At 37.9% G+C, this 17,644-nt stretch overlaps 1 protein-coding gene across 8 annotated transcripts in view; it reads left to right on the top strand.

Moving 5' to 3' along the window:
* The first annotated feature begins 25 nt into the window (after positions 1–25).
* tead3b (TEA domain family member 3 b) overlaps positions 26–17,644 on the top strand; it is a 35,388-nt gene continuing 17,769 nt past the window's right edge. For 5 of the 8 annotated variants that reach the window (XM_028002396.1, XM_028002398.1, XM_028002397.1 and 2 more), the window contains exons 1-3: positions 27–195; positions 533–658; positions 14,774–15,028. In XM_028002396.1, the coding sequence (XP_027858197.1) occupies positions 14,905–15,028 (124 nt within the window). In that variant the 5' untranslated portion in view covers positions 27–195; positions 533–658; positions 14,774–14,904. Of the gene's footprint in view, positions 196–532; positions 659–14,773; positions 15,029–17,644 lie in introns of all 8 variants that reach the window. The other 3 variants (XM_028002393.1, XM_028002395.1, XM_028002394.1) reach the window with 1 other exon arrangement.

Raw genomic sequence — 17,644 nt, forward strand, 5'->3', positions numbered from 1 at the left:
TTCCCCTCCCCCTTCGTTTTCCAGTGTAGTGCGTTGATTTCATACCAAAGTCATACTTAACATTCCACTTATACTGTCAAACCTCTGACAAATATTACGGAAAACAACAAGGCGCCAAATTGTAACAAAGTTACTAAAAAGCGCACCTGGCCTCACTGGGAAGAATAGGGAGACTGCCAGAATTAAAATAAAAAGGTAAGTTCTCCACAAAAGTTCCCTCTTTCTGTTCTCAGCCTTTAGCGGGGAGATTTTTCATGCCGCTTGCCTCGGTGAAGTTTTCAGATCATTGTCATTTTTCACATTTTTCCGCGGAGCTGCCTGCGTTGGGAGGGAAGAAAAATATGTGGAGATTGATACACGATTGTGTTTGACTTTCCCAGAGAGCAGGGGCATCTTGACAGCCTCTGTACATTCAGATTTACACCAGATGTCCGCTTATTGGCACACATTATATTACAAAAAAAAAGAAAAAAGTTTCTTTTTTTTACGCAGAAGAACCGAGCCAACATGTTTTATGTTTTCTGTCGCGCAGAGTTCCCAGCTGGATCCAACACTTCCAGCCTTGAGGATTCCAGCAGTTATATCAAGTGGTCCAAGGAGACACCGACACGATTTGGAGGAATAACTTCGGACTGGCTTGGAGCTCTGCATCCTGAAGGTAAGAAGGTCCTCATCGGTCAGCGCAGTTCAGTCAAGGCGACATTTCAACGCAGAACTTGAAGAACATAAATAAATAATAATAATTAAAAAAAAAAGAGTTACAAAAGAGTTTTGCTCCAGATGACTTTAAGATTGTCAAACAAATTTATTCTAAAAAAAAAGTATTTCAGGGGAGATTTTTATCGGCAGCTTCAGTAACTTTCCCTTCAGTTTATCCAGCGCTGCTATTGGCTATATAAATAAAAGAATGGGAACAAAAACACATTGTTTGCTTTCAAGTCTGTGCGTAAAATAATGTTAATCAAAGCTCTGGTAAATAATAATTTTAACCAAGTTTGGACCAGTTAGTTTTTTTTTTTCTTTTGCATTAAGTGTTACATTTAGAACACAATAAGTAACATTAGAAATTTACATGACCAGTTTTACAATTATATATTCAAAATATATGATTAATTAGATTTTACCATGTGGGATTTTTGCTTCTGTTTAATAAAATAAAGGGTTTAAGAAAGAAAACTATTATTTTAATCAAATTATGTTTTTAATTTTCAGCATGACTACAAGTTTGTGAAAGAATTAAACTGAATAACTGCCCAGTGTATGAATTTATTTATTTATTTTTATGATCTTAGCTTTTTTTTGAAAACTACTATGAATGATTTTGCAAACTTAAGATAATCTTATTATGTCATTTACAATTTGATGTGTCTCTCTCAAACTTCAAATCTTCTTTAACAAGTTATCCAATAAGATGCTCAGTTCCTCCTGTCTTTCTGAGTTTTCTCATCACAACAGCCAAAGCATGCCACAACACTCTGCAAAGTCCTACTAAGTACATAATTCATAGGTGAGGATGTGAGATGCATGGATATGCAACAGGCTAATTGTATAATTAGATACAACCTCGGGCTACACTTGTCCTCTCTGTGAATGTGCTCTCGATTCAGTCTAGCTTCACATTTTGACGGAGTTTTATGTTTTGAGTGGAATAGAAACAAAACAACATTCCTAATTTGTACAGTCATAAGAGCTGCTCAGTTGAATCACCGACAATCAACAGGTTTAACTTGGTAGCAAAATGCAGTCCGTCCAGTTGGTCACACTGAAAAGATCAATCTTTTTAGTTCTTGGTCTGACATATTATTAAATTCTATCAATTATTATTTTTTTACATGTTTAAATCATTTCAACAAGATTGTGTGATTATGAACCTCATTTGTTCTTTTACGGGGCAAAGTGTTTTTGTACAAGTCTTGTTTGACACAGATATCTCATGCCATGAATTTTTTCATGACTACCTGAAGATAAATTATAGGTAAAATTAAAAACGTAGCATTTTAAAGCACACTCAAGAGTTACATTTGATTACCATGAATGAAATGAGCTAAAATGAAAGTCTTCCTCAGAACAAAACAACGGCATATCTGTAAATGAGACTCATCAAGTCGCTTAATAATAAAATCTGGAAAGTATTAAGTAGTTTTTGCTGCAGTGACAGAGTCCCTCTGTTTGTTTTTAGGCACTGTGAATATGCCAGGCCTCTGTGGTACAATGTGGTCTTTTCTTCTTTGTAGTTTATGTTTCTCCGCTTTTGCACATTTTTTGTATCTGCTCTGTTGTTTTGTGAGAGAGCGAAATGCAGAGGAGAAAGTTTAACAACTTAGTGGGTGTAGGGGTCAATTAGATTATTTTGGGTTGGTGTCTGTTTTTAATGCCCCAGCTGTGTTCCTCCAGGTTGTTTGCCGGAGCCAGTTAATGACCATGTGTTCTCCTCATTAGGCAACAACAAAAAAATAAAATCTGGATTACACACATGATTACAAACAGTGAATAAGTTATTTTGCAAATAATCCATGGTCTTTGGGTTATTCCCACGCTGGGTCACATCTTCATGCACTGCATTGCATTTGCTCTGGATGCAGCTCTGTTGACCGACAGTAGCTGCTTCACTCGTTTGTGCTAAACCCACAGAAGACCAGCTAATGAGCTCGTGCCCATTTGTGCAGGCAGTGACTGCCTTTTAGCACCATCCCCAGAAGTGCTTGTCCAAATGGCGGACACTTACCCCTCTGTCGGGCCAGAAGTGAACAAATACAGCCTCACTTATGTCTGTATGGTGAGGACACAGGAGAAAAGCCTGCAGCTCTTGGCGGAGCGTCTTTAGTGGTAATTTAGAATATAATAGTTGCAGAGGAGTTCTTATGAAGAGAACAACATGACATGAGCTGTTTGTTGCACTCACTCAACAAAAGAAGAAAGTGAAAAGATTCAAAGCAAATTAGACCAAATCTTGTAACATAAACCAGCTTCTTCTCTCTCAAATTCCCCTCGAACACAATATATTAGCACTGTATTCACATTCATCCACTGCACATGTTTACATACTCTCCAAACCATCAGGTTTTCACAGATAAGCCTTCTGGCCTCTTGTTCGGACCACTCAGGGGAGGAGCCAGGGAGTGGCCTAGAACAGTGTTCTCTTTGTGTCAGCTGTCCACAACTTGTTAAATGTTTTAGTTGTTCTTTTCTCTCCAGACCAACTGGTAGAACTGATGTTACCTAAAAAAAAAAAATTTAAAATGTGGTCAAAAGAAGACGAGCACAGAAGGGAATATCCAGGGCAATCCCAATCTCTGTTACAGATAACAGGAGGCTTACTCCTATTTTATGTCTGTCTTGCATTTTATAAGTGTGTGTGACTGGTGTGTCTTTGTGGAGCTCCAGTGACCCAAGGGCACTCATGTGAAACTACTTTAATCCCTCTGTGCTGAGTGTTTTAGGTTGGGGGTGATGATCTCCTTCTACAGCACAATGCTCATTCATTTCACTCATATTCTGAGCAATCATACATGCATCAATAGTGAAACGGTGCCAAAAGTCGCAGAATTTGGCTCTGCTTTTTGTGTTTGGTTGCAGTTTTTTCTTGCGAAATTGTCGTGCATATTACACTGATCAAAACCGTGGCTGCTCTTAATGCCTTGAATTATACAGTGAGATGAATTATTGGCTGGGTGCATTCTGCCTCATGTCTTAAAGGTTTCACAGATTATGGCCTGTGACCGCTCCCTTTACCACAAAATGACCAATTCGGGCTAGAATGGCTTCTCCGCTACGTTCCTTGGAAAATTTCCGATTAGAATGCTGATTCAGGCTGTTGGTGGGGGGAAAAAGGCCCTGTGGCTTACTTTGTCTCAGTCTTTCCCATTGCAGTTAGAATCGAGCCCAACTGTTTAAAAGTGTGATGCTGGACTGTAGACCACATATCCAGGAGCATCAGCTATTAAAATAGAACAATCAGGGAGTGAAACTTATGTTTTTGCTCTGACGTGACTTGTGTTTACCTACCCATTGTTCTTACCACATTCAAATTTGTCTGTTTTTCACACTATGTGATATTTTCTGAAGAAAAAAATTGAAAAAGGACTCATTTTAGCTCATTTTAATTCATGTTTTTTTTGTTCAACCTTAACATTTAAACACATTTTTGCACCGAAGCTGTGGATGATCATTTTTGCATGCAACACATTACTGTGAGGGTCATTGTTTCCTTTGGGCTTGCAGCTGGTATCAGACTGCAAATGTTTCACTTGACAAGTGGTGCATATGTTTTGTGTATGTGCGTGTGTTGGTGTGCATGTCTCAGATTTTCCCTCTGCCTCTTGCCGTGTGAGCTGCTGGCTATCCAGCACTCCTCTTACTCTCAGCTCTGATTGTTTCCTGAGTGCCGTGCCAGATAGGAAGTAGGAGGAAGTTATTGGAGGAGCTGGAGAGAATTTATTAGGGCCATACTCAGACACAGGAGGCAAAGGAAAGGGTGATGACTCCCTGTTTTTTGAGAGGGTGCTTGTGATTTTGTGAGTCTGGCTGAGCGCATGTCCTAAATGAACAATTGTGTTACAGTCAAATGTGTGTGTTTTGCAGAAAATCCTTAATTCTGCAGTCTCTGTGTCGGACGGAATAAAGCTCTTGTCAGTGGAGCTTTCCTGGCCTGCAACCTAAAATGTTTTCTTTATCTGTAATCTGACCTTAGAGAGCAGCTGCTCCTTCTGCTGCCAAGACCTGTTGTTTCTCCCCTTCAAATGTGTGTTTGTGTGACGCGACTGCAAGTTGCGGGGTCTCGCTGTGACGGAAAGCGCTGACTACATCTGTGAGACCCCCTCAACCTTGACTCAAAGTGCGGTTCTCATGTAGAGAAGTTTTCAGGCAAGGATTTGTTGCTGTGTGTAAACTCGAAAGTTTGTCAGAGGTGTATTTAGGTCCCAGCTAAGCAGGGGGGCTTTTGGCCGCCAGCAGCGGTCTGGTTTTTTTGCCAAGAACTGTCACAAGCCCTACAGCAACTAAACAAAAGCTGAATTTCTAAAGACAGGAACAAATCGTGCTGTGCAGCAGTTTGCAGCTAGAAGGAGGAATATACAATCTGACAGGAGAGACATGAAAGGAGGACAACTTTGAAGGATCAGCACTGAAAGAGGCAGATTTGAAGGAAATCTGCTTGCAATCTGCATCGCGACTTGGAGTCATGATAGTGGAGGAATACAAGGCTGTGAATCAGAAGCTGGTTTCTCATAGTTTTTGTAGGGGATTGAAAAAGTTCTAGATTTTTTACATTTCTTTTAAATAAGAACATAAACCTCTTTATACAATATAAAGCAAGTACAGTGAACCCTCGTTTTTTGCGGGGGTTACGTTCCAAAAAGAACCCATGATAGGTGAAATCCATGAAGTAGTAACCTTTATTTTTTTACAATTATTATACAATGAGATACTCCATAATACATCGAAACCAAAGAACAAAACCTTTTTACAGGCCCAAGCATTTGTTAAACAAATAAAAGTACTGTATAAACGTTTTTTGTTTTTACAAATAACTACTGTACAATATTTTTAATCATCAATACGAACTGAAGGCTTCAAATTGCGGAGATCAGCACCGCCCCACCGCGATCCGAGTCATTGGATTAGAACGGGAGAAAATGAAAAATGATTATGAAAAAAACCCCAAAAAGTACAGTAGGACAAATAGTGACTCGCGTGTATTTCACTGCTCTTCTGACTGAGCCACTGCATCCTGACTCCGTCGCGTTTTTTCTTCTAAAGCCCGCGGTGCAGGTGTGTTTTTTCGAGAGAAGAACATAGTTATCGGTAGCTGTTGTCGCTCTTTTTTCTTCTGGACAAAAAGATTCTTGAAATTGCAAGAGAATTTGCAAACTTAAATTTGGCAAGCTGTTTTACGTACATTTTAAACCGCAACGTTGTTGACACACAGGTAGAGAAGAAGCTGAGAGACTGTTTAGTCAATCAGAATGCAGAACTCAAAGCACGATGCAAATCCGTGACGCAGCGAGATCGTGAAAGGTGAACCGCGATATAGCGAGGGTTCACTGTATAAAACAGTTTTGACAAACATGGAATCATTAACCAAAGCAAATTTTTACCAAACTGTAAAGGGTTTCTACAGTTAGCATCTTCATAATTCCTGTGAAGATGCGTACAAGCTCATTTCAGTTCATCAAGTCAGTAATCAAACTTGTTTCATTTTTAGATTCTTCTTAAGTTCAGTAAACTTAAATTTACTATTCAAATATTCTTTAGTCTGGCATTAAGATATGCTTTATGACAGATCACACCATGATGTTTCCACATGAAAATTTCACTTTTGGCATGGCGTTTTGGGGGGATGTGCAGGACCAATCTTTTTCCAAACATTGTGTGTGCAGTGACGTACAATGTTTCATCTTGTATTTCAATGGCTTGTCCAAATGCTCTGCAACAAACTTTAAACAAGCTGTAATTTCGTTTTTCAGCAGTGGATTGTTATACAGTCAGTGTGCTTAGAGGGATTGCAGTTCATAACTTTTCTTATTGTTTCTCGTGGGGAAAAAAAACTGTGCATGCCATTTTCAGGTTTTTTGAAGCTCTTTGTGAGTGGCTCTTGGACAACTGTTGATTATTGCTTTGACTCAGGCTGGTTTATGAAGAAATCACGTTCTTTCCCCTTCCAGGTTATATCTATAATGTGTGGAGCTGCACAATATGTCGCAAATATATCATCATCACACTGTCAGTGTGTGCAATATTCATATCACAAAGAACTGTCTGGAGTGGAGTACTTGTTGGATAATACAGCATATTTTATAAGATCTAAATTTGCATTTTTCATTCTAATGCAATATTCAGTCAGTAGGACAGAGTATCATGGCAACAAAAGCTCACATTAGACACATATGGCATTACTAAAAATGCTACTGGTCTCATAAAGTAAGAATAACTGATTAGAAATCGTGGAAAGAAGAAGCAAATAGGAATATATCATACCTGATATTTTTTATATCATATAAGTATTGTGCTCATTGGAATTTTTGAGATGCAGCTGTAACCACTAACATTTTAATTTTTGTAGCAGTTATGAAACTTTTGTTTTGAATGTCTCACTGCTTTTACAAATTCACCTGAAATATCATCGGGCATAATGTAATATGTAAATATAAAAGTATTGGAACTGGCGGATCAGATTCAAAAGAAAAACTTAAATATTTATTAAACTGCTGATGAGTGCATCTCTAGTTTTTGTATTTGTCTGACTGTCCGACAACAGACTGATGTCAGATGGATATTTTGACAGTTTTACTTGGATTGATTAAACTGTCCCCTATTAAAGGTTTACAGAGATAAGATGACAGCAAAAAAGAAGCATTGCGCTGGAGAAAACCATGACTGCACATAACCACAATAAAAATTGGACAGATTTGTTTGTTGTAATTCTTTCTGGTATTTATTGCAGTTTCCATGAGCACATGTTTTAATGCATCATTAATATTGAAAGTCTCTTATGGTTGTGAAGCAAACACTGAATCTCCTTAGCTTAAAAGTAGCCTATTGCATGCAGTGTATACCCAAGTGAGCAATGGTGCTTGTTTGGCTCCTGGTTCTTATGGTGAGATGTTAGCATGTATTTCTATGTACTGTCCTGTTATTCGTCAAATTTTGTTATAGTGTATTCAGGCACAGTGGAGTAATTCTCAGTAGTAGTTTTTCAATTTCAATTCAATTTCAAGATCTATTCAGTCTGAGAACACCAAGGTGATGTTTGTGTTATGAGGAAGATGAGGAAGTAGAGTAGTAGTCAAAAAATTGACAAATTTGGAATCTCTTCAATTTTAATCCCTGCTACGTGAACACACTGCTTATGATTTTTAAGGTTTTAAGGCTCTTTTACTTCATGTGCAATGGGATCCCTTACCTTATTTAGGCCGCATTGACAGCTTTCCTCCATGTGACCCGGCAGCCTCAGAGTGACTCATATGAATTACTGGAATTCATTAGTACCCAATCCAGTCTGGGAGGCAGAAAGGAAACTCTGCACAGCTCTGGCCAGTTCGTAGTTAAATCTGAAGCAGAGATAAGCCGATCGCTGAAAACACACGGCAATATGATCACTCTGGTTTGCGCTGGGAAAATAGGAAGAGGGATTTCGGTGCATGAATGGTGCTGTTTCAGTGAATGTACAAGGAGCATAGCTTTACAGCATTATTTACATTCCTGCTGCACATTGGAATTCTGAAGCGTGTTGGTCTCAGAGTCTCATGGCGTGACTCCCAGAAAATAGGAGGGGAGGTGTGTTATTGATTTTTTTCCCCTTTTTTTGTGATGTGTGAGAGGATAGTGTGATTCAGTCTGGATATTTATGAAACTCTCCCATCAAATGTCCAACACATGGGATTGTGACGTAAATTGAAGCAAGAAGTTACAGTAAATTAATTTCATTAACATTTATGTTTTGTTAATCATAAATTAATCAAAAAGTGTCAATCATAAAGAACGTATTGTAAGGACTTAAAGCTTTTTTTCCTTAGAATGTTTGCAGTTTGTGAGTATTTTGTTTCACACCAAAATGGATCCAATAAAATGTTAGTAAAATCTTTATTAATTTAATCTACATCGTTAATCCCTATACAGAAACAACATCAGAAACTCTTAAAGGGCCGTTATTATGTATTTTCCAGACACAGAGTGCCACTTTATAGCACAATTAAGTAGCTAGTTACCTTTATTTGTTATAAAAAATTCTGTCTACATAGAACCTAATTTAAAATAAACTTAACTTCGCAATTTGCCTTGAAATTGGCCTCTTTCTTTTCTTTTCAAGAAGTTCCTGCTCTTTTCAACCCAGACTTCAGCTTACCATCACAACATTGCTACTGTCATTTACAACCATTCTTAGGAGCGTTGGACTGAAAAGTAGTTTGCATGATAAACTCAGCAAATGTGCAGTTCTACCCGCTGTTTGCTATTTGCTGCTACCACTGGTCCGGAGGAGCTGTGTGGGGAAGGTGTGAGGTAGGGATGCTCTGTGAGGCGGAAGCTCAGCTGGAGACTGCTCCTCTGAGGAGTTTTGTAGAAATAGGTGGTGATTTGTGAGAGCAAGCGTTTAGGCACCTCTGGATGCCTAAACGCTGGCTGCATTGGGGGATTCAAGGATTCCTCAGACATGCATGAAAGAATCAAAGCAACACTCCAGGTACGTTTTTGACGAGGGACTAACATTAGATGATGTAAAGCTCAAAAAAGGCAAATTTTTAAATCCCTGCTCATAAAACTGACTTAAAGTTTTATCATAAAAATGACCCTGAGCTAACTTTTGTAACAACCACAGAGGACATATTGAAAGATGGCTGAATAGACATTGCCCTCCCTTTGGTCTGAGCTCTGAACGTCATAATGCTGGAGTGATTCAGTGCTGATGTTGCATTCCAGCTGGAACAATCCCACTGTTTTCCAGACCCCAAAGTGGACGCCTAAATTGGACAACAATCTGGCCCCCCTCACCACATTCCCTCCCCTTTCCAATACCGCTCACCTCTCTTCCCCCCATGGACACCCCTTTTTTTCTCCCGCTGCTCTCCAGCCAGTCAACCAACCCACTCCTCCCATACATGCATCCCCTGGTCTCCTGCCCTTATTTGGGTAGAGACATTCTGAGTTAGAGGGGTGGAGGGTAGAGAGGCAGTGAAGGGAGGGAAGGAGGGCGTTGAGTTGACACAAGGGAGGCAGGAGGAGAAACAGTGAGCTCTCGCAGGCCTTTCTTAATAAGGACATGTCTGGAATTCAGGCCCCTCTCGCGGTGAAGAGCCTCTCTTTTGCAGCACCTCTCTCGAACACACTCGTGTGAGCACTCTGAGCTCCGCTGAGGTCGTCAGATCGGTCGTTGTGCCGAGCACTGTTTGCTGCTCTTCACAGCTCGCAGTGCAGAAGAGGTTTGTGGTGTTTTCTCTGCTATAATTGGACATAAACAATAGTGCAGCCACTTCTCCCTCCCTCACACTACCACCAGCCTTTAATTACTAAACCGGTTACCGCACAACACCTGCAGTTTCATTATTGATACATGCTGTCTACTTAAAAAACTGTTTCACATTAGACTGCTAAACTGCAGCTGAATGTAAGAGATGCTTAAATCTCAATGTAAGAATCACTTTTATAATGATATTGGTGGATTTTGTTTCAGTTTTTATTTTGCTTCTCTCTTGGATTAAAGCTGATTAAAATTTTGTTAATAACTGCAAGTTAAACTTCTGATAGGAAACACAAATAGGACTGTGAGCACATTTTCCTTAAAGCCTCTGCTAACGATTACGTAATTAGTACACAATTTCCTTAACATGTTTTCTATTCATAAAGTATTCGTTTTTGGTACCAGTTCTTTTATTTTCTACACGTTAATAACAAAATGCTATCAAATCACAAACAGATCGGTTTGTACAAACAGTTCAAAAAGCAAAATCATCACACTAAACTGGAAATTTACAATCTTGGCATTTACTTCCCTGGATTAATGGAGAGGTTGGAGTAGGATGCAGTGCTTCTGATCAAACTAATGGACTATTGTTGTGTGTAGATTGTGTAATCCTGAGGGACCCAACCTTGTGATCTGTGAGGTCTGAGGAGATCATTTGATCTGCTGATGGGAGCTCGGTTTCAGTGTTGAGTGATCGTGTTGCAAGCCTTCGTCATGAGGGTACCATCTCAGCTAAAATTAACAGGCTGACTTCTGGATATTCATCAAACTGTCGTTTGTGTTCAGTCACTGGAGCTGATTTCATGTTGCATGCAGTGGCTTTAATTGGACCATGAGCTACATTGATAGCAAGGGAATTACAATTATAAGCTACATTGTACACTATTTTTAAAAAGGAAAGACATCAGTTTCTAGGCAATAATGAGTTTCATGTCAATGATTAGCAATCCCTTGTACATTTTATTTACTGTGGATGCATTGATGAGACATGTCAATGCAAAATTCTTGTACAATTAAAATAGACTTCTGTGCCCTCTGTAAAAACAAAGTTTGTTGTATAGGCATTATGAGGTAAACAATCAGTTTAGTTTAAGTATTTTTTATTGTACAATAACTATCAATTCTGATATTAAAATTAGTCTTGGTAAATCAGTTTAGAATGTAATTAAAGTTTGAATAATTTATTTAATCTGTTTGAAGAAAAAAACTGTAAAAATAACATATATTTCCAGATGCTCCTTTTTTTTACTTAAGAGGAGGTGTCTGTTAAACAATAAGAAATCTACCAATGCAATTTGTTATTAACTTTGTAATTGCCTCGTATTTCTATGTTGAACTAAGAATTGCATAATGTCATCTCTAGGAAAACTCGGCTGACACATTTTATGGATTTGTAAAAAACAATACCATGGCATGGTATGCAACACAGATACCACATGTACTCCACATATGTGTGTCTTCAACAATAATTTCGTAACTGCTGAGTGTCGTAACAATGATCTGTTTATAAAGTTACTTTTCCTCATGCTGTGCTGTGCATACACTCTGTCCGAGTTGATGAAGATTCACTTACCTCAGCATGCCGAATGCTTAAAGACACCGACATGGCATCTGATCTGGCATTATTTTCTGATTCAGTTAAGACAATAAGTATTTCATCATTTACAGGCAGGGTCATTATAAAAACATTTAGATGGTGACAATGAAAAAAAGAGCACATAACACCAGTTTTAAAGTCCCTCCACTGGCTCCCTGTAGCTCAAAGAATAGACTTTAAAATACTGTTGTTAGTTTGTAAATCACTGAACGGCTTAGCACCACAATACATTAAAGATCTGCTTTTATTGTATCAACCTTCCAGACCTCTCAGGTCTTCCGGTTCTGGTCTGCTCTGCATCCCCAGAACCAGAACCAAACGAGGAGAAGCAGCTTTCAGCATCTATGCACCACAAATTTGGAACAAACTTCCAGAAAACTGTAAAACAGCTGAAACACTGACTTCTTTTAAATCTCAACTAAAAACCCACCTGTTTAGAATTGTATTTGAAACGTAATCAATTACAAATTTATTGATGGAACTTGACTTAATTCTTTGTTTTTGATTCTATGTTGCATTGTGTTTCTGTGTTTGTAATGATGTAAAGCACTTCGAAATGCTGAAATGTGCTATTCAAATAAAATTTGATTGATTGATTGATTGAATGAAGAGTGACTGAATCTTTTCTAACTGCAGCACCACACTGCAGTGCTGTTCGCAGAAATACAATGTATATGCAGGGCTGCATATACATATACATATACAGTACATGCATATACATTGGTGTTTCACAATATGCTTCTTAATCTTGTTTGGATGGAGGTAAAAGGGGTTTTTAGACATGACGACATGACTTCAGTTTAAAGAAAACATGTAGCCATTTTAATGTGGGAGTGAAATGTGCTGGACTTAGTAATGTTTTAGTATATTAATCTCTATTTTTTAAAATCTATTTTAATTTCTTTTTGTAGAAGATATATTTGCAGATCTGTTTTTCATTTGTATTGCCACCATGTTAAATTTAAACTAAACTTGGAGCAAAACGGTTGTATCTGTGATTCGTTACTGTTTCAGTAAAGTTAAAAAGGGGTAAAAAAACAAAAGGTTTTCCAAACCTCACTTACTGTCACATCACCTCACAATCTTTAATATTGTGAGGTATGGCAATCATGCTAAATACTTTGAAGTCATTATAGCTGCCTTAGTCTTGTCATGTAAACTCAAAACGGCCATATATTTGGTTAAAACATTTCACTCCCCTGTATTTATCCATTTTACTTCACATTTGTCAGTGTCTGGTGAAATGTTAAAACAGAAAGAGAAGCATCCTGGGAGGATCATTACCTCATTGACTTTTATTACTGAAACAATACAATGTCGAAAAGACAGCTTGAAAAATACTTAAGATCTTTTCCTGCAGTCAGCTATAATCCAACCACATTGGGAAACAGTTCCCAAACCACAAGCATTCTCAGAGACCAATGCTGATTATTGGGGTCTTTAAACTTTGTTTTATGAAATATCTTGAATTCATCTAAGCATTTGAGAGAAATCGAATTAAAATTTAGTGATAGTGACATGACTGTTGAAAATAAAGTGCTATCCTTGTGCTTTACATGAATTCTCACAGCTCTCTCTCCTTTGAATTTTTATAGTGAAAACATTATTGAGGGAAAAGGAGTATCAAACGAGCCGACAAATTCCAGTGACTAATGTACTTACAGAGTATCTAACAAGTATTCACTTTGGAGATCAGTTTACTAGAATAATAACCAAAAAAATATCCATAGAAACTTCTAACTTGTTTGCTTGTTGGTTATCTCGGATCAGTGCGTTCATGTGGTCATGAAACTTGCTCGTCCAGCTCAAACAGCAAAAGAGTTTCCAGACTTCCATTTAGTTGCCTAACTGGTTGAGTGTCTTAAAGAGAGAAACTATGGCTTGTAATTATCTGACACACAATTCTCAAGAAAGTTTTAGTCATGTATTGTTTGAATTACTTTTCTACGCAGCTTTGGTGCTGCCATTAGTCATACAGATTGAGTACGTCTAATAATGACTTAGCGTTGCTTAAAACAAAGTTATTTGGATTTTGCGGATAATCATTTTACAAAAAGATTATCATTTTGCACCGTCCTTAACAGTGCAAACCTATTCTCTTGCTAAAGAGTCTGTTTAAAGCGTAATTGTTTTGATGTTCTAGCCGTTTGCTTAAACCATGTAGGTCACACATTGCAAAGTATTTTGGCCAAAATAACATGAGATTTTTGCTAAATTGGCTGTTGAAAAGCTGAAGCAATCTCTTCATATAACTTTTCTCTGTAATCTGACATGATATCACACATAAAGAGCAGCAGAGAGGCTTGGATGTTCTGCCAGTGCTCAGCCAAACTCTAAAAGCTTTGCCCTTCTCATTGTGATGAGTTATTCTTGTTGACCTCATTCTTCCTTTAATCAAGACTCCTTCCAGTGTTGCCTAAATCCCATTATTGTTTTATGGAGTTGTTAAATTTGTCACTCATAATTTTCCAAACACATGGTTCGTATGCAACGTTTCTAAAATGTTAACCAGAAATAGTTCCACATGCTCTGATTATATCCAGCAGTATTTGGTGGGAGGGAAACTGGGGCATTAGTTTAGTGGAGCCTATGTAATGGATGGAATGGATTTCTCAACATTTGATTACTTTTTCTGCGTTTTGTTTACATCTGTCCGTGGGGCACTTGAAGGTATTAGACAAAAACCGTTAAAACAGAAGACAAAACGTGGGTGGAGTAGCTTAAGGTCAGTTGCTGTCCTAACTAGGGATGCAACAGTATGAAATTTGAAAAAAAAAAAAGTACCACATGACCAACAAGATGGAAATAAATATCGGTTGTTAACGTCGGCAGCATTATTTATCGGACCAATGCTGATATGTTAAAAAATAACCAATATCAGCTGATCTCAATGTTTTTGATGATATATTGTGCATTTCTACTCCTAACAGCTCTCACAATAAATATTTTCTGTTGAATTCTATAGATTATCCAGACAAAAGATATGTTTTTACTGTCTGGGGTTTACAAATTTGAACCTTAATACAGCTTGGATCTGCCTATGTATGGAAAATTTGGGGAAACCAAAATGTGTGTGAACCTTTTTTTTAACTCATATTGAAAAAAGAAAGGTATATTGGCTGTTCATTAGAGTTACGTATTGTGAAATTATAAATAACATTAATTGTGGTTGAAGCTTCACTGCCGAGTAATAAAAACGTCTGCACTGTTTTGTTTTACAGATTTCCCACTGATCCTTTGATCTTGGGGCTCAGGGTTGGGCCCAGGGGGAGCCGCCACCATTGCGTCCAACGAGTGGAGTGCCAACGGTAGCCCAGAAGATGGGCTGGACGGGGAAAATGAGGACAAAACCATGGACGGAGATGCAGAGGGCGTTTGGAGCCCAGATATTGAGCAGAGTTTTCAGGAGGCCCTCGCCATCTACCCTCCCTGTGGCAGAAGGAAAATTATCCTGTCAGATGAGGGAAAAATGTATGGTGAGTACACGGCCAGAGCAGCACAAGAACAACAATTACAAGGATATAAACCCAGAAGAAGTGCTTATTAATAAGCACTTATTAATGAGTACTTATAAATCACTGCAACATAATGGTTTCTCCATTAATTAATGGAGAAACCAGTGATTTGGGGATTAAAACAGGCAGATTTATACTCTGCTGCTTTAAAAGCAAATAAGAAAATGATTTTTCTTCCTCTTTCGGTTTTCATGTCACAACTTAAACCCAGAGGTGAGTGTTTTCTTTCCACAGGTAGTTCTGTTTAACAGGTCTGTACCTGTTGAGCTGTGACCCACGGGCAGGTTCTTCCAGTCACACTAGCACTTTCAGAGGTGGTTATTGCTGTCCTGAAAGAGACTCAGCTCCTTTTATCGCCTGATTTACACTAGTCTGTTTTTGCAGAAGGTCTTATTTATTACCTGGTTTTCACGCTCAGGCTCGTCCTTCTCTGCCTTCTCTTCAAACTTGTCTTTTATCACTCAGCTACAATCAATTTTTTTTCTCTCTCTAAACTTGCAGTACTAGCAAACATTGCCTGTGGGTGACTGGTTAAAATCTTCTGTTTGATGCTGAATCGCTTGGATATATTAAAGACAATTAGCACAGCATGAACCAAGACTTAAGAACAAAAACAATGCATTGGCATGCTCTGCTGTTGAAGTATTTAAATATCCATGTGGTTGTGTTGTTTCCTGCCATATGTTCATAAAATTGCAGGTGTTGAGTCCTTGATGAGCTTAAAACCTCCAGATGGCCATACTGGCAAGTGTGCTAGCAGAATCAATAGCATCCAGGTGCAGCAATTTAATCACACTTCTCTTTAATTATTTTCATCCCATTTTCTATTGTTAAAGCTTCAGTTTGTAACTTTTACAAAGATATGTTTTTTTTACATATTTGTTGAAACTGTCACTGTATCATCACAGTGTAATATATTGGTATATGTGCTGATGGCAGAGAAACAACTTGCCACTGCAGGAAAAGTATTTATCTGCTGTTATTGGTGGCCATGTTTACTTGTCTGAGCATTCATGGCAGGCTCCGTAGGAAACACCAGTGGGAAGATCAGGGTTGGGAAACACTGATCTACACCAGTGTTTCCCAACCCTGGTCCTCAAGGCACACTGCCATGCATGTTTTAGGTATTTTCTTGCTTCAGTCCAGTTGATTTCAATTGATGACTGATTAACAGGCGTTTGTTGAACTGCAATCAGTTGAATCAAGCACATTAAAGCAGGGAAACCTCTAAAACTTGTAGGGCACTGTGCCTTGAGGACCAGGGTTGGAAAACACTGGTGTAGATGGCAGTAGGAGTGTTGGAAGAAGGCAGAGGAGATTGATTTTTCACAGATTATCAGTCTCATATTATACTCTCACGACATAGTGAGAATTTTAACAAGTATTTAAAAATATTTCATATATATAAAAATTACGTACGGCAGCTTTAAAGACAATACATGTTTGATTAGATTTGCACCTTAACTAGGAAGAAAGAAGAGCAATAAATGTTGACTGGCGTGATTTTCTTATGCCTTCTTTTCTGTTTCCTTTGCCCCTGACAGCCAAAAAGTCTAGGTTTTGTTAGATTATTTATTTTTTGCAACAATCAATCTCAGGCAATAAACTTTTAGATAGTTTGTGTTTTGGTTTGCAGATAATTGTCTGTGGGAGGCTTTTTGGCAATTGACGTCATATTAGATTCTTTTGGTATGATTCACCCAAGATGGAATCCCATCCGCTCATTTGTCAGACAGATTTGAAAACTGAAGGACAAGGACATACCTAGGTTTATTCAAGTAGTGTAGCTGCTTTTGTTTGTCGTCTGTTGAGTTTTTCAACTTAAGGTGCAAAGGCGAGGCAAAATGAATAGCAGAATCAGTCAAAAAGAATCAAAGAGAATTGTTTAGATTGTTAGATTCATTATCTGATAATAATTTCCCACAAGCTCGTTTTACTTCACTTATATTAGTGTGATATTTATTTTGTGGATTGCAGAAATAAGGAATTTGCTAATATTGAGCCCAATTTACTTCAGAGACAAATTGATGCTATTTACCATATTTATTTAGAGCCAAATGGGATAAAAACATGTTGGCACCACTGAAATGGGCATGATGCATTTAAATGGGAACAAATACATTTATGTTAAATTAAAAAAACATTCATGGCAAACACATAAACTGCTAAGTTTTGTTCATGATTGTATACTCCTAAATGAGTTGAACATATCTTACTTTCATAAGGAGACTGACTAAACTACTCTGAATATTGAAGAAATAGCATAAATGGTTCTACATAATTGGCTACCAACTTGGTAGCACATCCTACGGTATCTGACAGTGAATGTGTGCATCCATGTAAAACTGGTCAATGTGAGACTAGAGGACCAATCACAATAAAGATACTTAAAAAGAGCTAAATACAAAAATCCAATACAGTAAGTGCACAACATTCAACACCATAGGTGATTTTTTTAATGCATTAAGATTTTATCATTGCAAATCTTATTAAATTAATCTACATAGCTTTGTCATGCTAATCAAAAAAAGTTTTAGTTTGAAGTTCAGTGCAATATTCCAGATTGTTTAAATCCTC

The sequence above is a fragment of the Xiphophorus couchianus genome, chromosome 20, assembly GCF_001444195.1.
Source record: "Xiphophorus couchianus chromosome 20, X_couchianus-1.0, whole genome shotgun sequence".
NCBI classification, from domain to species: Eukaryota; Metazoa; Chordata; class Actinopteri; order Cyprinodontiformes; family Poeciliidae; genus Xiphophorus; species Xiphophorus couchianus.